The 22274-nt window shown below is 46.7% G+C and overlaps 2 protein-coding genes across 2 annotated transcripts; both read right to left on the reverse strand.

Moving 5' to 3' along the window:
• Positions 1 to 1764: 1764 nt before the first annotated feature.
• On the reverse strand, positions 1765 to 14024 carry tmc2a (transmembrane channel-like 2a). The gene is made up of 21 exons (XM_084486398.1): positions 13976 to 14024; positions 13623 to 13661; positions 12924 to 13139; positions 12605 to 12836; positions 11673 to 11813; positions 10955 to 11045; positions 10773 to 10854; positions 10588 to 10694; positions 10365 to 10463; positions 9837 to 9979; positions 9462 to 9609; positions 8532 to 8720; positions 7887 to 8066; positions 7132 to 7290; positions 6485 to 6613; positions 5869 to 5936; positions 5250 to 5489; positions 4604 to 4729; positions 3596 to 3674; positions 2785 to 2890; positions 1765 to 2195 (listed from the first exon to the last, which is right to left on the reverse strand). Exons 1-21 carry the CDS (start codon positions 14010 to 14012, stop codon positions 2008 to 2010), a joined length of 2799 nt encoding a protein of 932 aa, XP_084342524.1. The 5' UTR covers positions 14013 to 14024; the 3' UTR covers positions 1765 to 2007.
• Positions 14025 to 15494: 1470 nt separating this feature from the next.
• LOC311367357 (AN1-type zinc finger protein 5-like) lies at positions 15495 to 21873 on the reverse strand. The gene is made up of 6 exons (XM_084486182.1): positions 21847 to 21873; positions 19969 to 20149; positions 19351 to 19513; positions 18308 to 18405; positions 18067 to 18195; positions 15495 to 17053 (listed from the first exon to the last, which is right to left on the reverse strand). The coding sequence occupies exons 2-6, from the start codon at positions 20123 to 20125 to the stop codon at positions 16905 to 16907; spliced, it is 696 nt and encodes a 231-aa protein (XP_084342308.1). The 5' UTR covers positions 20126 to 20149; positions 21847 to 21873; the 3' UTR covers positions 15495 to 16904.
• Between the last annotated feature and the right edge of the window lie 401 nt (positions 21874 to 22274).

The raw sequence follows: 22274 nt of genomic DNA on the forward strand, positions 1-22274 counted from the left end.
TAAATGTAAAGATAACTTTGATTTGCACTTTTGGTGAAACATGTCAGTTTCAAAGTACTGTGAATGAAGGACATGAAAGGAACAAAGCACAGTACAACGTAATACTAAACAATTGAATATGAAAGCTGTGCATATAAACAAAAGGCTGCTGTAATATAAAACCACATCAAACAAGAGACAGATATACACATTACACAAACACACAAGAATATTAGCAAAACTGAGCTTCTTTGTCAAAAGTTCAGATAATCAAGTCTCACCTGTTGGCAGACCAATGGCAGAATGCAGGTGAAGAATGTGGAGTACACTACTCAACACAGGTTTCTGACTCCGCCCACCTCACCCTGATGGGCACGTTTGGGTGCATATGTTTGTACTACATGCAAAACCGGTCCTTTGGAAGGTGAGGCAGTCCTTTGTTATTTCCTCAGTGTCTACGTTACAAGAATGTAACAATTGTACTGTTTCGGTTATTAACATTTTGTGATTTTTCACGAGACTCAAAAAATAAACTAAGCCTATTATGAATTTAGGCTTTGAGTAAGCCTGCGGCCCATGGAAACACCTGACAGTGAGGATAGCTAACCCATCATACCCATCAACCTCATGATAATTGAATGCCATATGCAATAGTGATCTAGGTATTATGCTGTAGGTATCCTTTTCTTCCAGTTCTGAAAATATTTGATGGCATGGCCAGACCCATATCCCAGCAATCATTATTCATTATTAGATTAGTTATTCACTATTGTATTTTTTCCACCTGTCCCAATTATTGAATTGTATTCACAGGTTCCTCGGTTTCATTTGTTCAGGGTTCAGTGTACCGATATTTGAACATGTAATTTGTACTTTCGACTTAAGGTTGAAAGACTTGTGTAGTGCTGTTTCTATTTGGATCAGATGCAGATGGGTTGCGGAAACAAGACATTCTCAAGTAAAGGTGCACTAAACAGTTGGTTCAGTGCAACAGTTGGTTAACTGAAAGTTAACCAAGACGATATATAACTCGTACCCAAACAAAAAAAGTAATTGATGTTAAAATACGTCAAACTTTATTTGAAAAAGGAAGGTATATAAGTGCATAATACAAGTGTGTAAAATCCTTGAAACTTAATAACTTTCGTATTCCATTTCTAATTCATTTAAATTGATCACTAGTAATTTGCTGGTTTTTATGCTTTTCACTGGTCAACAATTTGAAACCGAAAACTAAATTTCAATGAGATTACCGGAACAAAAATAGATAATCTGTTATACTGTGTATATAAAAAAAAACTTTAAAATTAATTCTTGCAGAATTCCACCACACAAAACACACACACTTCCTCGACACCTTAAGCATGTTCAAACGTTTACCTACAACTCCCTAGTATTCACTAAACCAGGTCACGTCTGCTGCTCTACGGTAAACACTATTTGTCATGTGAGGAAGGTTGGCTATTTCCCTGGAGGATAAATAACACCTAGTGTCATGTCAACCATGTTGGTATTCTGTCCTGCAATGTCATCTTACCTACTGCATCTTTATATTTTTGTTTTGTTTTTTAAGGAAAACAGATTCTCAAGTTCCTGAAGGGATGTTTAAACTGTATTCCTTTATATTTCTAAAAAGACTTTGGTAACACTATTTATAGTACTATTACTATTTATAATAAAGTTCATAAACAAGCAATTCAGTAAGTCAAAGATGAATGTAAAATAAATATAATGAATATATGCTAAAAAAATGTAACTTAACATTTAAACTGTCTAAATACGTTCTGTGTGTGTGTGTGTGTGTGTGTGTGTGTGTGTGTGTGTGTGTGTGTGTGTGTGTGTGTGTGTGTGTGTGTGTGTGTGTGTGTGTGTGTGTGTGTGTGTGTGTGTGCGCGCGTGCATGTGTGTGTGTGTGTGTGTGCGCGTGTGCGTGTGCATGTGTGTGTGTGTGTTCAATGCATCTCAGAAAGATGGAGGGTTTGTGATGAACCAGCATGGTGGGGGGACCGCTCCACACTCTCCTCCTCCTCATCGTGGAGGGGGCCCTGGCCTCCCTTGGCCCCCGGGGCCCCGGGGGCCGGGCGGGCGGTTCACAGGCCCCCGGACGTTGGGGTTGGGCGAGGCCAGGGCCACGTCCCTCTGCATCTCCTTCTTTCCGGCGGCCCCCGGCTTCACCTTGGTGGGCTTGGGGGGCGGCTCCTCCTCCTCCTCCTCCTCTGTTGAGGGGAGAGTCACGTTTAGTAAAGCTGCTGTAGGCAAGACTCCAGAGTGAATCAATGAAGCAAGAAGCAAGAGCAAGAAGTACATCAAGAAAATGTCCCCTCACTCTCTAGTGCTATAGTTCCCCCAGCTGTGATTGACAGGCAAGATGGATTCTCCACAACCAGAGTAACCAGGTCAGAAATAGCCGGGAGCGGTCTAAAATTGAAATTGCTCGTGCAGTCGACCATATCAGAGAGAGAACATTTCACTCATTATTAGCCAATGGAAGGTTGCCATTTTGTACAAATTACACTACAAATATTATCTTTTAAATCCTACCCACGCACACACACACACACACACACACACACACACACACACAGCGGCTATCCTCCACTGTTAATGGCTGTTCCACAGGACCATACAGAATGAGGGAGAATGTTTGCCTCCCCTTCCTCCTTCCTTCCTTCCTTCCACCCCCTTGAGGCGGTCTGAGCCAGTACTGACCGGGCGGTCTGAACCAGTACTGATCGGGCGGTCTGAACCAGTACTGACCGGGCGGTCTGAACCAGTACTGTCCGGGCAGTCTGAACCAGTACTGACCGGGCTCCGGCGCCAGGGAGCGGTTGGGCAGCAGGTCCTCCAGGTCCTTCTGCACCTGGTCGGTGCTCTCTGTGTTGTTCCTACGGTTCTTCTCCTCGTCCCGGGCCTGGTGGGGGGGGGGGGGGGGGAAGAGAGAGAGAGAGAGAGAGAGACACACAGTCAGAGAGAGAGAGAGAGAGAGAGAGAGAGAGAGAGAGAGACACACAGTCAGAGAGAGAGAGAGAGAGAGACACACAGTCAGAGAGAGAGAGAGAGAGAGACACACAGTCAGAGAGAGAGAGAGAGAGAGAGAGAGAGAGAGAGAGAGACACACACAGTCAGAGAGAGAGAGAGAGAGAGAGAGAGAGAGAGAGAGAGAGAGAGAGAGAGAGAGAGACACACAGTCAGAGAGAGAGAGAGAGAGAGAGAGAGAGAGAGAGAGAGACACACAGTCAGAGAGAGAGAGAGAGAGACACACAGTCAGAGAGAGAGAGAGAGAGAGAGAGAGAGAGAGAGAGAGAGACACACAGTCAGAGAGAGAGAGAGAGAGACACACAGTCAGAGAGAGAGAGAGAGAGAGAGAGAGAGAGAGAGAGAGAGAGCCACAGCCAGAGAGGGAGAGACACACAGTCAGAGAGAGAGAGAGAGAGAGAGCCACAGCCAGAGAGGGAGAGAGAGGGGGCAGAGAGAGACACAGTCAGAGAGGGAGATGGAGCCACAGAGAGGGAGAGAGAGGGGAGAGACACACATGGTCATTGAGGGTGAGACATGGCTAAACGCATGTTTTTTTACAATGAAATAAAACAGAGGCAAACTTTAGCTGTGACCTCACCATCTGCATCTTCTTCTTCAGCTCCATGTTGGCCCCCTGATAGGCCTCCGACACCGAGTTCAGGTAGTAGATGGCCAGTCTGTCACGGATAGATACGACAAAAGATGTCTCCAAAAGGAAGATGTCAAAGGAGAGCAACACGTCAATGTATGTGAGACAACTGATGTTCCAATGGGCCTGATTCAGCCCGCCGCCATCTTGGTTCTAAACACTAGGATATAGAACCAAGATGGCCGCCAGCAGAATAAAGCCAGCTGGTTGCAAATTTGTATGTGCACGTTACACAATATTTCAGCATTCAGACACGTTCAAGAACCATAGTCTGTTTTTGCTTCCTTAAAGTAAGAATTATCACTTTCATTCTGATTCAGACACGCTTACTTGTCAGAAGAGGCAGATTTTCAAAACGGCTTGTAAGGGCTAATCACACTCACTGGTGGTATAATATGGGGCCTTTAAAAGGGAACCATCACACTGGGCTATTTTAGCAGAGTGAGGTTTCATAAGAGAGTTGAACCATGATAAAAACACGCAACCTGCCACATTAACCATTAACATAATGAACCCTCTGCCAGGACCAGTGCAGAACTCAAATCCAGATCGATAATCCATCTGGATTTAAATGGGGAGAGGGGAATACACTGGTCCTGTTAGAGGGGTCTACACTGGTCCTGTTAGAGGGGTCTACACTGGTCCTGTTAGAGGGGTCTACACTGGTCCTGTTAGAGGGGTCTACACTGGTCCTGTTAGAGGGGTCTACGCTGGTCCTGTTAAAGGGGTCTACGCTGGTCCTGGGAGAGGGGTCTATGCTGGTCCTGGGAGAGGGGTCTACGCTGGTCCTGGGAGAGGGGTTTATGTGGCAGGCTGTGTGTTTTTATTGACAATCCCACTTCTCAGTTTGTTTCTTTCCCACACACGAGGCCGTGCTCGGTTAAAGAGCCATTGGTCTTCAGCTGGGTCAGTGGGAGGGGGTTGGCGTGACGTTGGTGGTCCTGACTGTGTACTCACACCATGAGCAGCACGGCGGGGATGATCAGCCCCGGGTTGGCGGCGTAGCTGAACAGCGTCCCCAGGAAGGCGGGCAGGTCCAGGTCGATGGTCTCCATGATCACGTCAAACATCTTGCCCTTCCCACTAAGAGAGGGCCGCGCGCGGGGGAGTGTTTGCTATTAGTGCTTGTCATGTTAAGTGTGAGCCTCACAAATCACACTAGGTTCACACTCTAAAGTCTCTGATGGAAGATGAGCTCAAATCTGGGAGAACGTGGTCGCTTTGGTTTCTTTCTCTTCCTGTTTGATTCGACCAATCGGTGTTGCTGGAGGTGGGGATCTGTAAGTGCTGTAATTTGTCTGACCTCGAACAGAAACTTGCCCCGGACTAGAGTAGTTTCCCAGTGGGAAGACAAGACACTGTGCAGACCGGCCACTATAAGAAACACACTTACTAAAATCCCCTTCTGACAATGCATTTTTTTTTAAGTTTGCTATTTAATTTTATTATTTCATTTTATTGTATGGATTCCTCGTGTATGAAAAGTGCTATATAAATAAAGTCGCCATGCCTCATTCAGTGTTGAGCCACCAAACCACCTGTAGGTGCCTGCAGCCCCTCAGTCCCACCGTCACCCCATGTGGACCCGCCGCGTCCCCCCTACCTGAAGGGCCCGCAGTCGAAGGAGGGCGGCAGGGTCATGATGGTGTAGACCACGGGCAGCAGGCTGAGGAACAGGATGAGCAGCAGCAGGCCCATGTAGAAGTTGTTGGACTTGGAGGCCTTGAAGACCCGCTCGTGGGGAACGTTGGTGGCCATCACCGCCCAGCACTGGTAGTACATGGAGGAGAGCAGCCGCAGCACGTTGATGCCCACCAGCCCCGGGGCGTAGAACGCCCCCATCCTGACACGCGCATGCACGCACGCACACACACACACACACACACACAGACATAGACACACACATACACACACACGCTTTTTATTGTAGGGCTTTATTAATGTTTCTATATATCTATAGTGAAGTGGACAGGACAGTGAAGAAATGGACAGAGGAGTGGAGATACACAGGACAGTGGACGTGGAGAGGATAGTGGAGGAAGACAGGACAGGACAGTAGAGGTGGAGAGGACTTCAACCTCCACTGATATACCTAATCTCTTTGCAGTGCCATCTATATGCCATTCAGTGATTGAACTCCAAGTGTAAAATCGTACCGTCGACCCACTCTGAAAGTGGCCTCGATTCACAGTGAAAAGGATGAATGACTGAGAGTTTCCTACCAGATCATGCCTTGGTTGAAGACCAGGCCCAGAACGTTGCCGCTGATGTCAAATTCCCCATAGGAGGGCTATAAAGAACACAGAAAAACACAGACGCATTCTACCCATTAATGAGAATCACCATCATTCATCTCAGCAGTAACCCAAGCAGAAACAATCTAGGCCAAGGGAAACGTTTTGTTTGATTGGATTTTGGTGAGTTCTGATTGACTCTCCATCATCACATGATCTCTAAGTGCAGACCAGAGCATGTTTGATCATTAAAAATCTGTAGTCCTCATGCTGACCGTTAATACCGACAGATAGAGTGCCGAAGATCCCTCGCTTGTGCGGCTATGATTAATACTTTCAAATTCATTCATCACTTGTTATCATTCATTAATTCTGTGAGGATATAGTGAGAGATATGTGAGACTAAAACAATGCAAATCAAAATCTTATACTCAACATGAGAGCATCTCCTTTGTGGTCGAGTACCATGCAAAAACTGCATCTTTATGTGAAGTGATGTTCTGATGTCAAGTGTTCCATGTCTTTCCTTGCTGCGGCTGTAGGCTAACTCTGGCCAGAGAGTCTGCCAGTGTGTCTGGTTAGGCGAGCTCCACGGTGGACTTACAAAGCCGGCCTCCAGGTCCCAGCACCAGCAGTAGTTGAGGAAACGGACGATGACCGCCCGGGCAAAGTCTCCGATCAGGATGGTCAGGTAGGTGACCTGGATGTCCGACACCGTCAGCTTCACAAACTCCTACGTTATGGAGGAGCAGGGAGGGGGGGGGGTGAGGGACAGACAGACAGACAGACAGAGGCACAGACACAGTTAAAGTTGGACAGACAGACAAATATAGTTAGACAGACAGACAGACAGACCGTTCAATAGGCAAGCAGGCCGGCCGGCTGACAGATCTATAGATAGATGGTTCTACTGTATAGTGTGGAGTGCGTGTGATTGATGGCTGGTTTAAGCCAGCCCCACCTGGCCTGAGTAAGGGGCTGGGTGAGGCTGCTCACCTGGTGCGCATTGAGCAATCAATGTGCACGGGTTGAACCAGCCATCAGTGCACACACTCAGAAAGGTCTCCTGAACAACACGGAGCACCAGCTCATGTATCACGGTCGATCAACTCCTACAATAAAGGGTTTTTCCAACCTCCCCAGCCCCCGTCCGGAGGAGCCCAGCTAAAGCCACCTAGGTGGTGTGTTGTAGCATGGTCATGACTACATACAGATAGACGGATATATGATAGGTGATCCATGTGTCTTTACTATGCCCACGCCCGTCTCCCAGCAGGGTCCTCTGATGACGTCAGAGGGGTGCATGGGCGGGGCGGTGGCCTCGGTGTCGTTGTTGCTGAGGGTGAAGTTGGCGTAGTACTCCTTCATGTTCCAGAGAGAGGCGTTCCTGATGGAGCCCTCCAGCTCCAACTGAGAACACACACAGCGTGGGCTCATTCAACAGAGCTTTATTGGTCACAGGAATGAAACATTGACAATGCAAAGTAGTACAATGTAAATCTACAGTATACACAAAGCGAAAATAACAATGTTGACTTAAAAAATAGAAACATTTAAATATAAAATACTAATTTGCCTTAGCCTATATATCAAATGTATGAGTTTTGTATATAAACATCCATGTCCATGACCCAAGCGGTGTACCGTAATGTTGGACTTGAGGACATCTAGTGGTAGGAATTTCAAATTCAGGTTGTTTCTACCTCTGTAGACCACTGCTGACGTCTAGCCAGTTTTATGACATTGTTTGCTTCTGCAGCCCCCGGGCACCATTTAAAGTACCTCCAGTTTACAAGGTCAACAAACGGCCGCAAGCATCCACGTTTTTTTTTATTTCAAATGACATAACATTACCTGCACAAAGTCCACTCACCTTAAAAACAACAAAACATCCCAAAGCTTTACTTATGTCAGAATAACAAACCTAAAGCCAGCACTCCCCACCCCCAAGACCACAAATTACAGCTAGACTACGCTCCTCACCTTCGAGCGTCATTACGACATACCTTGGTGTTGACCTCATCGAACAGGGCGAACAGAAAGGTGTACAGGTTCCCCAGGAACAGGGCGAAGATTCTCCCCAGCTGCCACTTGAGGGCGATACGGGGATGGTACTCCTCCAGCTCAGCGATGGTCTCAAACAGAGGAGGGCACACCAGGCCCAGCAGAGACATGATGATCTCCAGCTGGACGGGGCGGGGGGATGAAGACATGTTGGAACCCCTCACAGCTACAGACCAGCTGGTTCACACCTGAGAACGTTCACTGTCACGTTCATTTTTATTGACATTAACATCGAGAGGGCATTCAGCAGACTCCTTTATCCAAAGTGACTTGCAATAAGTACATTTGTCAGAGGAAAGAGAAACAATATTATTCATTGAAACAAGTGCAACTTAGCACTTGACAATTGCTAGGTTAAACCATACCCTGTGTACAACAAGATAGCTAGGATCAAATGCTACACAATTAAGTGCTATTTTTAAGTGCCATAGTCACCGTCGTATGCTATAGAATCAACAACATTTGACTTGTATTGTATTGTATTGCCCTTAGTCCCAGAAACAGTCAAAGGGCTTCACAGGCCACATTATATGACACCTTCCAAAACTGAAGCCCTCTAAAAAAAGACATAAAAACGAAACCATTACCTCGTTTTTCTCATACCAGCTGAGGTCATCCCTGCTGGCAAACTCCTGAGACCTCTTCACCACAAAGTAGATGAGGTAGCCACTCCCCCCAAGGCTGCAGATGATCATGAAGTTGGCCAGGACCCTCAGGAACCTCCGCAGGTGGATGTTCTCGTCCTTCTGGTTCTCCTGCTCGTCCACGATGGACTCCTGGTGTTGGTCCAAAATCAGGAGCGTTGTTCTACGTGCTTTCGGATATTCATTTGTTCGGTTAGATTTCTGTTCCTTACTGCGGCTGTTTGTGGTGTGGTGTGTAGTTCTTAATGCTAGGGTTATTGAGAGAAAGAAGAGGCCACGTTTCGTGAAAGGGGTTTGCTGAGGATATCAGAACATGGGCCACGGAAATGAGACCAAACTAAACAGCCCCTCAGAGGGAACAACGTCAAACCATTGAGGAATTTCCAACATAAAATAATGAAGTGGAAGAGGATAGATTTCTGGATCCATGCTGGAAACACCAAAGACTGCACGGCTTCCGAGAACATCTCACAAGCTTTTTAATGATTTAGTAGTCTACAATGTTCTTTACTGAGCTGGACCAATGTTTTTAAATTAATGATTGACTCACTTTGCATTTCTGATTCCTATGGCTTCTCCGCACAGTTAAAGAGCCAACTAAGGGTGGCTCTATAACTACTTCATTTCATTATTTTTAACACTTTTCGGTAGATACTCCAATTTTGATTGTATGATTTCACTTTTCTCAGCCTCCCCTGTAAGTTGCTTTGGATAAAAATATCTGCTGCATGACTAAAAGTAAATGTAAATATATGTATGTATATATGTACAGTATGTAATACAAATGTGTAACTTCATCCCTTTAATTGTATTGATTGTTGGATTGATGGCGTGGGTATGGTGACGTCGTAGCGGTGGGGTTCCCACGGTTACCTTAAAGCTGGTGGTGATGGAGGCGTACTTGTTGTCCGCCGTCTCCGCGTTGCCGATGAGGTAATCCCAGCTGGTGAACATCTTCCAGGCGAAGGTGAACTCCCCGTCCTCCCCATCGCCCCCACCTACATCTGCATTCTTAGCCATCCTACGAACACAGACCGTACCCCAGCAGCACGCCACACGGATGACTAGATCCGCTCTAACTTGATTCAGTCTATAGGATGTTGACCACACACTGTCATGAGGTGCTTTCTACTCATAGCTACAGTGCCTATATTTGTGTGTGTGTGTGTGTGTGCATGAACAGAAAATAAATCGACAGCTAAGGGTCCCAAAAAGACTTGATAGAACAGCGGTCATTCCGGAACTCACGTCCGAATCACGACCATGAGGCTGTAGCCGAAGGTGCCGATGCCGACCATGAGGTACGACAGTGGCAGCCGGAACTGGAGCAGCCCGATAGTCCTCTGGTTGTTGTAGAATCCGTAGAAGAGCACAGAATACTTGCAGTAGCCCTGCGGACAGGAAGAGACAACGTCAGACAGATGAAGAGAGCGTAGAATGGGTTTCTCCACAGCAAACACTTTAAATCTGCACACGTGAGTGTCGCAATGAGCGACACTCCTGGACTTCAGTTGGAGCTACAGGTATAGGCATATCATTACAGGTAACCGTGGTCTGATGTTTTCCCACAGTGGGGCGGGGTCAAGAGGGGACCAGTATAAAACCATTAAGAGATAAAAATTCCCCGGATGGGTCGACTCATGGATTGGCACGTTTAATTCTTGAGAAACTTTCGGGTTCAGACATTTTTTTATGGAGTAAATAGCTGCAGTAGACAAGTAACATAGTGCAGGTTTAATGGTTCATTTAAGCGAGTGGATTTGATGTTGGATCTACGTTGAAGTCCATCAGGACAGAGTAGTCCTGGGCCTGGTCCGCTTCTGCCCTGGGCACCGTCTTCCTGGGGATAGACCCGTACGGAAGGCCCATCAGAACCTGGGTGGGAGATACAAACCAAATCATCCACAGTATTAGGTTGCACTACATTCTGTTTCAGCACTGGACTCAATGCTGTTTACGTCCAAACTCATGTTCCTGTGTCGCCTTGAAGAGGCTTTACCTCTGGGATTACGACCAAGCCAAAGGTGAAGCCAAACAGCACCAGGTTCATGCCATACATCCACCGCAGGAAGATGAAGTAGGAAGCCACCGACGAGCCAAAATGACCTGCGGGAACACAACGTCGCTGTCAGTTACCGCGTACGTCCACTAGAGGGTAGCGTTGAGAACATGGGATTTCCTTACTTTCCACTTCTTTAATCTTTCGTTCCCACGGTATACACGCTGTTCGGAAGTTCTCGAAATCTCTTTGGAACTTGATCCATTTCTGGCATTAGCAAAAACAATTACGCACATTAAGTCAGACATCACGTAACTCAAAGGGCAAAAGGCAACAGGAAGTATGCACACTGTTGGTCAGCTCTAACCTTTTTCATCATCACTTTGTAAGCATACCACTTCCTGCCTTTTCCTTTGCCTAGAGCGCCTTCAAACTTATCCACAAACTGTTGAGACTCCCTGGAAAGAGAGACAGAGAGGGGTCAGTGGTATGTGGCACATGCGGCTGTTAACATTTACACAAGTAGGATACATTATAAGCTGCTACCAGCCGTTTCTTCCTCGACCCTCTTTGTTTCTTTTGATCGAGTCTCATGGTCCTCGTGCATTCGGCTGTGTGGCCGCGGTTATTAGCCGAACGATGAGACTCAATCAATGAGACTCAATCAAAACCCAATCCAACCTCAAGTAACTGTAAATCCGATGACATAACTCCTACATGTTAAAAGGAAGTAACTGTTGTCCATGCGGCTCTTTGAACAAACACTCTAGGAGTGTAGCCCCTGGGCCCTTGCTTAAACGGGAACCACTTGCTCTGTTCTTATATAAGGAAGCGCTGCTTCATACATCATGCTTTGACATTATCGTGGACTGCACCGCCAACTCTGTATCCGTGAAACAATCGCGGAAAAGTTGGTCCATTGAGACCGGGATCTGCTTTCCCCCATTGATCCAACTCGGAATAATTATGCAAACGGTTCAACTTCTCTGCTCAGTTTCCGTGGGAACAGAGAGGACGTTCCGGACCGTTGGTTGGTTTCCCACATGGTTTCCCCGTTTGAGACACGCGGACGGCGTTTGCACCACCTGAGGTGGGTGAGCCTCCTCCGCATCCGCCAGGGCTTGTTCCTGATGGTGGCGATGAGCTTCTTCTTCTCCTCCACCTCCTCCATCAGCTTGGCCATCTCACCCTCCGACATGGAGTCCTCCTCGTCAGAGTTGGATGAGCTAAGGGTTAGGGTGGTGGTGGTGGTGGTGGGTGGGTGGGGGGGGGGGGGGAGATGGAAAACACAGACGCCAGTGTGAACCCAAACCATTACACCATTCTAGTGTGTAGAATAGTGTAATGCAGGAGGAATAGTACACAGGAACTGAAGCAGCGTTCTCTCTGTCTTCCACTGCGTCTACGGTGGTGAGGCCCCGATGACATTAACACCCTTCGATGACCCTTTGCGCTGGTGTCCGGTGACAGTGTCACCAGTCGGTGCTGTGTGATTAGGCATGTAATACGTGCACCACAGGATGTACTTGTTGCCTGTGTTTGGGGCTAAGGTTAGCAAAAAAGGCTTAAAAGCGACTTAAGGAAGGCCTGTTCCACGTGTAACGTTATCACACATTAAAGGTGACATACTGTATATACCACCAGGTGTGAGTGTGATTAGCGGTTACAAGCCGCTTTGAAAATCGGCCTCTTCTGACATCACAAGCGGGCACTTCCACCTGGACGCATGACTGATGCGGCAACGTTTGCTGCAGTCCCACTGGGTAGACTGGTAAACGGATCTATCCAGCACACACCTAGGTGGGTCACGCCCACATGACGATGTCAGAAGAGGCAGATTTACAAAACGGCTTGTAACGGCTAATGACACTCACACCCGGTGTTATGATATATGTTATGATATGTCCCATCTAAGTACACGCTGCTGGTTACACATGTGACTACACCGTCACAAGGACGCCTGTAATGTTTCATTCTCCGTCTGCTTCCGGCGCGCCCCCGGGTAAACGCTCCGTACCTGCTCCCTCCTCCCTTCTTCTTCTTCTTCTTGTCGTCCTCTTTAGCCTTCCCCTTCCCCTTGGCACCCTTCTTGCCCTTGTCTCCTTTATTGCCCTTGCCTCCTCCTCCCTCCTCCTCCTCCTCCTCCTCCTCTTCGTCTTTCCCCTTCTTGCCCTTGCCCTTGGCTCCCTTCTTCCCCTTGGCTCCCTTCTTGTCCTCCTCCTCGTCGCTCTCGTCGTCCCCCTCCTTGCCTTTCCCTCCTTTCCCTCCTTTCCTCCCCCCTCTCCCTCCTCCTCTCCCCCCTCGCCCTCCTCTTCCTCCCCGGCCCCCCGCCCCACGCTTCTTGGGGCCTTCGTCGTCGTCATCGTCGTTGTCGCCGTCGCCCTCGCCGTCGTCCTCTTTCCCCTTGCGCGCCGCTTTCCTGTTCCCGCCCCTCCGGCCCCGCGGCGCCGGAGGGGCCTCGTCTTCGTCCTCCTCTTCATCGCTGGTCGCCTTTTTGCGACCTCTGGCCCCTCGTCCTCCTTTCTTGTTTGCTTTCTTTCGGGAGGCGTCGTCTGTTGACACACACGCCGCCGGATATACACACACACACACACCCGCCCACACACACACACACACACGCACACACACACGTACACACACACACAAGCAGGCAAACAATTTTAAATCACAGAAATCACGGCAAATTCACAAACACACTCAAACAGGGACGCAAACACACACAAAGGCTGTGAATGCATGTGCAAATGGAAACACACACACACACACATACACACACACACACACACACACACACAGACAGGGTTGTGAGCGTGCACATGCACAATCACACACAGTGACATACAAAGCGGCAGGGCTGTTAGCGTGCAAACACACACAGCTTTATGTGCGAGCACAATGGAAGATACAAAATGGACACTTGGGGGAAGCTGTGGATAAGCCTGCTCCTGGGGGTTGCGTTACACCGGGGTCCGTGGCACTGTGGGACTTAATGGAGCGTGTCACGTGCTTACACTTCCACTCACATATCCACTTACCGTCGCTGTTGCTCAGCTCCGTGTCTATGTCTATTCCGACTGGAAAATCACACGCAAATAATCACATGATTATTAATATTACCACACAAATGAGCGGGTCCACCTCACCAACCCTCGTTTGTACATTTGAGCAATTGCTTCAGATCCAACGATAGCAATTATGGAAAATGTTCCCCCTTACACGTACAGTATAATGCATACTTCCCAATATTCCATTCATCGTACTTTAAAAATACTAATTATTAACTTTTCAAGACACACAAAGACAAACATAAATTTATGACAAATGTTTGTATGATATATACAAACACTTATAATAGAAGATCTTTATAAAAATATCCTAACCCACTCACCCTCTTCCAGGTCGGCGACAGTTGTTTTCCTCGGCATGTTGAGAGCGGAGAGGGAGTCAGCCTCGTTCCTCTACCGTGCTCTGGGCTGGCGTCCGCCAAATCCTGGCTCACCTCGCCTCAACCTCAACTCAGGTATCGTGGCGGCTGCCTCCACGCCGCCGTCGCTATGACGACAGCGGCACGTGACGGTCCAGCACAGCCTCTGTCAGCAGTGGAGGGATGAGGTGGTCGTCTGTCCGTGGATGAAGGATGACGGCGTTGAGGAGTCCATATCATCCGCTTGGACAGGTCGTCGCTGCAAAACACTCGGGTTGTTTTCATGGCTGAAAGCGACAGGATGAAATGAACAGACACTTTGTCTTTTTTTTCTGGTTTCATCATACTGTGGCCCGAAACAAAAAAATTAAGCAGGTGTCAAGTGGGCGAGTTAACACAGTTACACTCCTACTGTAAGGACCCTATTGAAATAAGCACAGTTTAGCATTAGAGCTGAATGGCCGCATCACTCAAGCAGCAGACACTCTCACTCTTCCCTCGGTCATCGGAAACCAGACAGACTGAGGAGGGACACTCTAAACTTTTAATGAGAGCTACGGTTTCTTCCAGTCAGACCCTGACACGGTCGCACCAGGAAGCAACCCAAACGATACATCATTTGCATGGATCCACTATTTCTGGGAGTGGGGACCGACAAAGCGTATAACCTAATAAGGACATCACATTTGAATCGAAAAGAAACCTTATATCTAACCGTCGCTAAAAAAAGATCAAAAGGAGGCATGGATGAACAGCTGAGTCACATTAAATAATAGAAGAGAGGTTGTCTTCCAACAGAAGATATTGTTCCAGAACAACACGTCAGCGAGGCCAGGAAATTAATGGATGACCTTTCTAACCTCTACCTTGGAAAACAAATTAATAACTTTGATGTTGAGTATTTTCTAACCTTCTTTCTTAATTAGTGCTCATGCCGGCCAGATATTGTATACGTGGTTCACATTGTGTGAGTGAAGGTGTACCGGCAAATGCTTGACCCTGTTGGTTGTGTGATGAAGTCAAGGCTAGTATTCACATTGACTAGGTTTCTTAGTATGAGACAATAATAATAATACATACACACACCGGTTAGTCACCAAGCAGTATGTAGCATAGGTCTATGTGCAGCGTTGGCAATGTTGTGCAGAAACACCCGGGTGCAAGATCCAATATCTATCTAGTAGGAAGACAAATCACAAAGAGGCTTTGGATATGAGAAGGCTTATTTCCCTAGTGAAATAAATACAATTAAATAAAGTCAATCATGGGTACAATTAATGACTTGGACCACATAAAGTGGCATGCTGCTTTCTATGATTACCTTCAGTTACATGTGGTACAATACACACCGAGAGCCGGTAAAGATGCACTAAGAGTACAGGACAGTGGGCATGAGGGATACAGAAGGAGAATGCATGACGGGCCTTGCGGTTGTTGACATGCTGATGATGGAAGCCCCTTCAGCACATCACACTCAGGGGTGAAGCGTTAAAAAAAAAAAAAACAAGCCTGGTTTTATTGTATATCTCTGATGGTTTTATTATTTACATGATGTGCTATTTGCAGTAATATTTGTAGGAAGATTATGTGCACAGCAGTTTATAAATAAAGATTGTTTGTACAAACGTATAACTAAAAAGAAAAAACGATAACACACCCACAACAGATTTAACAGAAGGAAAATAAAATGCTATCCATGGATTCACAAAGTCACTGTGGCACACGTTAACTGCCCTCAGAGAACCCTCTATGTCCCTCCACACAATTCACACTCACTTGATACAAAGAATGCAAAAACAGAAATGTGTCAGCTTCCACGGCAACAAAAAACAGGGAGATTAAATTAGTAGAGCGAGCCATTCAAACCTGTGAAAATTAATTTAAGTTTAGCCTACCTACGCTACCACATCCCATGTTATCCTCACTTTCTAAAATCTAAATAAAAATAAAAACATAAACGGGATAAAAAGGTGTCTTAACGGATAGAAGTCTGTTTTCAATGGATGGTTTGTCGAACAGAAAAACGGGCCTGAAAGGCGTCTGCCATCCAGGTTAATGAATACAAAGCACATCGCAGCTTCCAGCCCTCAATACCACACACAGGGGGAAATCCTTTTCTTTTAAACAGTCAACCTAATCCGTAACCGTGTCTCAGTTGCGAAAACATGGCCAGAGGAGCCAGCCAGCAAGGAAAATAAAGAAAGGAAACGTAATTCCACACTCTGCTCCATTTATGGTGTGTGTGTGTGTTTCTATGTTTGTGTGCGCATGTGGAGCGGTTCAATACATTTATTTCATTACCACGCCAGGAAAACAATGTTCATGAGTGAGGAGACGAGACAGTCCGTTCTGCCCAAATGCCTCCGCGGTGTATGGATGCGGTGGCGGTGCTGCTGCTATAACCGCAGACGTCACAGTCTAGCTCCATAAGGCAGCGGGTCCAAGGTGTCCTCCATGAGCACCGTGAGACGGCACCACCCAATCAGGCCCGACGACGTCTCTTAACGGATCCGATTGGATGCCGACCGCAGTCACGATGCGTGCGGCGTCACACTTTTGTCTCACTTTTCTCGCCATCACAACCAGCCCCCCGTAGGAGCTCCGTCACCGGCAGGTCTGTCCACACATACTACGTCGTGTTCCTCCAGTAGAAACACCTCCCCAAACGGCCCCTCTCAAAAACCACAATACAAGCAGAAATTAAAAAAAAAAAAAAAAAAAGAATCTCTCAATCATAATAATAAGAAGAATAAAATAAACAAAAAATGTTTTTTTTTGTTGCAACAAGTGGTCCTTCAGAATACAAGCTAGGCTCGGGGGGGGGGGGCCATCTCTCTTAGTCCAAGGCGGTGGGCTCGGCGGGGTACAGTCAGGGTGCGTCCACGGGCGCCGCTCATATTCTCTGGATCTTGTCGGCCACCACCACGGGGTTCTCCTTGCGGATCTTGGCGGCGGCCTCCGCTTTGTAGTCGTACGGACAGTTGTGCTTGTCCGAGTAGCGGTGCCCACCGCAGAACAGGTTCCCGCAGCGGCAGTCGAACCCTGGAGGGACCCAGCGGATTAGTCACAGACAGTCCTTCACAGACAGGAAAGAGCATCGCCACACACACACACACACACACACACACACACACACACACACACACACACACACACACACACACACACACACACACACACACACACACACACACACACACACACACACACACACACACACACACTTTGCCTTGCCAAAAAAAAAAATGTCACGCCATTCGATTGGTCGAGAGCTTTCAAAGGATTGGTCAGGCTGTATCCCCCCCATTCAAAGCCCTGATGTCTGCAGACAGCTCTGACCGCTAATGCTTTTGGAGCTCTGGCTGAATTGCTGCCCTTACTTTACCATTCGAGTGTGAACACGTGCTTATCTAGTGGCCTAAATGGCTACTCGCTCACCGCATTAGTGATTAGACGATTATTCGTCTCTAACTTAGAATAGTCTTGGGGGAGTACAATTTACTTTGTTTTTCCTGCTTGCACTCGAGCCCGGTCGTTATAAGGCAGACATGGGCGTCCGTTTGTGAGGCTCAGGTGGAAGCAACGGTATGTTCCTTCAATACTGAGGCAGCAGTTTCTTAAGGATTGAATGAATGTTTATGAGTTTTGGACATAGCGTAGTGCTGGCCGACCAGTCAAGTCCCTCCCTCTATGTGCAAAATATGCAGGTTCCATATATATGAGTTGCGGCTGCTGGTAGAAGGCAACTCTACACCCTTAAAACAGTTTAGTGTAAACGATTTGTGACGTCCCGGACACTACGGCCATATAAGATAAACATCCCATGATCTGCACTCACTCAGGGCTTTATATTTACCATTCATTCATGATTTGGAGTAGGCCTATGCATTTCAGGCCCTGCATTTTAAGAATAAAATATCTCTAGGGTTGAGCCATATCAAGTCTTTGTGAACATTGCCTGCCCCCCCCATCAGTATTTTCAGAAAGCCCGACATTTGAACCCGAGAGGACATGGTGACGAGAAACTGCCAACTAATCAGATGCAACTAGCTCACCTGTAAGTCCAACCTTTTTACGGCACATAAAGCATCGATTCTTCTTTGGCTTGAGCAGCTCAGTTAGTTCTGATCCTTCCCCTCCGGCGGCGCCAAGGGGAGAGGCCGTGGCGGTCGGCTGGGTGACCACTGGAGAGAAACGACAACAACAACAGCATCAGCAGTGTGCATGAGCTTAAACGGATGATTACTCAACTTTGGCCGTCGTTATTGGTATTCCACAGGGATATTAAATACCAACCAGGCTCCTCCAACTCCTGATTGGCTGAGGTCCCACAATCCCCCGAAGAGAGGCTTAGCCTTGACATCTGCCGAGTCATCGAGAGAGAGGCCCCTCCGCTGTAGTGGAAAATAAATGAACAGAAAAGTTTTGGACTCGGTTTAAGCTCTCCAAATGCATTTGCTGTAGCAACGCGCCGAGATGATAATAAAAATAGATGTACACAAAAGTAGCAGTGTGGCCAAGTCAGGCCAGGGTGACCGACTGAATGACTAATGAGACAAAAGGGGATGAGAGGTTAAGCGGGCCGCCAAAATATCTGCCACTACAAGCAGAAAGCACATTCTCTTGAAAAGAGAACTAGAATGCTTTATGATTCATACTGAAAGCTACTCAAATTTCAAAAAGAGGCAGGGTTGGCCTCCGGTAAAATACTGTGGTATCAGGTCCTGGCAATCATAAAATTGCTCTTCATGGACACGTGGCAAAATTTCATACTTCACCTATGGTATGGTTCATAATATAAATTAAAGCTTTATGCAACACTACTTTAACAATCATAGTCAAGTATTGACTTAAATGCTAATATTGCTGTACAAGGTAAACTTATAATTAATGTGTACTATACGTTTGTGATGTTTGGCGAGGGGAGTGTTTTATGTATGCCTGTTCATAACAAAAATGATAAACTATCATCAAAAAGATGCAAATGTGCCTGTTAGCAACACACATAGTCTAAACAATTGGCATCTTTATTATTTATTTTCACTGAGACATAGTCCAAGAAGGACCTCATGCAGTGTACTGCCAAAACAAACATAAACATCAAACATTTAAACCAAAGACTCTGTGATTGGAGGGCTGCAGGTGAGGATGGGGTCAACCCAAACACAGAAGGTTTCTGCTCCATCTAAAGATAAATACATGCAACTGGGGAACCCTAGCTTTCTGGTACCAGTTCATTAAACCATAAGAAATAAAAGAGACATAATTGACCGAACACACCCAACGGGAGAACATATTTTACTCTGTTGGAAACCTAATATCCTGCAATGCCCACACACCTGAGAACTTCCGTTGCTACGGCCTCAGCGGTCGCCGCGGCTGCCTCGGCGGCGGCGTCCTCAGCTGCTGCCGCGGCCTCCGCCGCCGCCACGGCGTTGAGGGTGGCCTCCAGCCTCCTCCGGGAGGACGCCTCTGCTGACCCCAGGGACAGCCCACCGCCACCTGAGCAGACCCAGGAACACGTCACTCAGAGGAACGAGGTGAGTCACCACCGATACATGAGACAGTTTGTTACTTAAGCTGCTGTAGGCAACTTTATGAAGAGAGCAGAAGATGGCAAGATTTTGAAAGCCAACATCCCGCCCTCCCGCCCTGATGGTTTCCCCACCACTGAGAAGTGATACGGTCACACACTTGTGAGGGACAGGCAAGATGGATTCCCCAAACCAATCAGGAAAAGGATGCCCTGATTGGTCGGAAATTAGCTAGAAGCAGTCAAGATGTTTTAACGTCTCGTACAGAGGCAGGCACTGTCCCCCAGAGACAGATATTCTCACAGCACGTTTCACTCACTAATAGCTGAATGGTTAGGCCATTTCTATGAAATTACACTGATAAAAGCTCTTAAACAGCACCTTTAAGTGATTAATAGAGTACTATAGGAATTGAAGTCTTACCCATTGGCCCCATGGAACTCATGCCTCCATTGTTCTGTCTGGACAAGTGCTCCTTGTGGCAGAGGGAGCACATGCCATTGGTCCTTGGGTTGCCATAGAAACCACAACCTGTGGCGCAGAGCGTAGGAACTGGACTCTGATTGGTCTCCTGGGCCATAGTGATGCCTGGTGCCGAGGTGACCTGTAGATAAATACATTTTAAAAAGTGAAAATCAGTTGTGCACATGCAAAAATATAGGAGTGACCCTGTAGTGAGATCAAACAGTCACACCTTTACATTAGTTAAAAAGGGTTTAAAAAAACTTAACTATTTGAAACAAAATTTGTTTCGTTAAATAGTTGGAAGACAGCTAACGCAGAGTGTAAATGTGTGTTAATCAACGAGTCATGGATACATTTAAACAAAGGACGAGTCAGCGATATGGGTTGAGAAAGACACTGATTCCTATACAAGTAGATGCAGATTATCACTTCCTCTTGAAAGCTGCCGTCATGTTTACAAGGCTGGCTGCAATAATCTCTTCACAACCCAGACCTCACATGCGTTTCAGCAGCCTGCTGTCACAAGACTGCAATGGACACGGCGATCGGAAAACCACACACAAACCGACTAGCTTTTATAGTTCACAGCACGCTTCTATATTAAGCAATCCCGATAGGGTTCATTCCAAGCACAAGAATAGTACAGAGCTTCACTGCTCCAGCCAATGGGGACGGCTGCCTAAACTATATGTATTGATCCCTCTTTCATTTTAGCATCTCATTTACGTACATCACCATGCTATATGCGCTCAATCCCAGGAGATCAATATCGAGGACGACTCAAGTAAAAGACAACACCCATCACGACCGATGATGGATCCTCAAGGCACTTCCTGCATGGAATGCTGTGTTGATGTTGTGCTGTGAATCCACTGAGTCATGCTAGCAGGTCCACACAACACGGATCATACCGGCCATTCCCTACCACAATCACAAAAAAACAACCCCGAAACGCGAAGGGTGTTTTAGGATAAAAACATCCGAGAGACACAAGTTATCACAGCCGGATCACACGGAATTTGCCATGATGAGTTAGCATGTTAGCAGCTAGTTGTAGCCTAGTGGCTACATCAGAGCAGTCTAGACATGTTGGCTTTGTCTGTTGTGCTTTGTTTTTGTTGGTTAGTCCTCGTAACGTAAGCCACCGAATATGTCAACAGAATCAAGCAATAAAGTGCCAGAGAATCGCGACTTGACGACATGTCATATGTCGTCAGATCCACATAATGGGAGCAGAGCTTCGAGACTCTGAAGACTTTAGCCCACCATGCTAACGACACAGACGACCTAACAAGGACCGAGAGACACGTGTAACTACAGGACCAGAAGGTGTTGTGAATAAACCGACCCACCCGTCCTAACTAGTCCACCGTGACCACGACTTACTGGTTGGTAGCTACAGGATCAGAATGTGTCGTGAATAAACCGATCCACCCGTCCTAACTAGTCCACCGTGACCACGACTTACTGGTTGTTGTTTTTTTTACTACGGTGACTGTTGGCGTCAAATGCCTTTCTCTTCCATTGTTATAAAAGTTATACGGGTTGTAAAACCAAACCGTTCCCTAGGAAATCTACCTTAACCATTCTGCCACAAGAGAAACCCAGGAGAAACGAGCTGCTTCCAGTTTCTATCTACTTGTCGACCTTTATTGTTTAACGTTACCTATTTGTTTTTTAAGCTTTTGGGTCCACTTTCATGGTTAAATAAAGTTTAAATGTGGATTAAGTACGTTTATTTCTCCGCCAACCACACGTCACGAGTTCGTGTTTTAATTAAGTCGACTTATGGCTGTCGGGGAGACTTTTAAGAAAGTTTATTGTAAGCGTACTTACCAGCTACAGGGCTCTGCGTGGTGTTGTGCTCAGTATGTCGCTTACTGGAGACCACTTGTATTTAATGCTGCTGACTGCTGACGTCACGGAGGACTCGGGTTCTGATTGGAGGAGCCGGGCTCAGCAGAATGTTTACAGAACGGTCACAACATTGAAAACCCTTTATGGTCCTTTACATCTGTATCGTGTTTGTGCTGCATTATAAGAAGGAATTCTTGTATACAGACGCAATACCACTTTTCGTATTATTATTACTACTACTTCTGATGCTATTTGAATTTTCATAAAATGCCTCTATAGTCAAGTGAAATTAGCTATCATCGAAATGGACATTTTACCGAAAAAGCTATTGCTTGTTATAAGACTGGATCCTCTGGTATATGAAAAACACTTTCTCTATAACCTTCCTGTGAAATAATTCCATAGAA

This window comes from Micromesistius poutassou, assembly GCF_964030765.1.
Source record: "Micromesistius poutassou genome assembly, chromosome: 22".
In the NCBI taxonomy this organism is placed as follows: domain Eukaryota; kingdom Metazoa; phylum Chordata; class Actinopteri; order Gadiformes; family Gadidae; genus Micromesistius; species Micromesistius poutassou.

Bases quoted from the DNA above. Each gene is read 5' to 3' on its own strand.
- tmc2a (XM_084486398.1), bottom strand. From the start codon at position 14,012: ATGCCGAGGAAAACAACTGTCGCCGACCTGGAAGAGG. The intron at 10,464-10,587 runs GTAAAGCCTCTT...TCTCCCACCCAG, and splicing joins GCTTGGTCGTAATCCCAGAG to GTTCTGATGGGCCTTCCGTA. The intron at 2,196-2,784 runs GTCAGTACTGGT...TCCCCTCAACAG, and splicing joins CTCCCTGGCGCCGGAGCCCG to AGGAGGAGGAGGAGGAGGAG.
- LOC311367357 (XM_084486182.1), bottom strand. From the start codon at position 20,125: ATGGCCCAGGAGACCAATCAGAGTCCAGTTCCTACGCTCTGCGCCACA. The intron at 19,514-19,968 runs GTAAGACTTCAA...GGGTCTGCTCAG, and splicing joins GAGTTCCATGGGGCCAATGG to GTGGCGGTGGGCTGTCCCTG. The intron at 18,196-18,307 runs GTTGGTATTTAA...GTTTCTCTCCAG, and splicing joins TCAGGAGTTGGAGGAGCCTG to TGGTCACCCAGCCGACCGCC.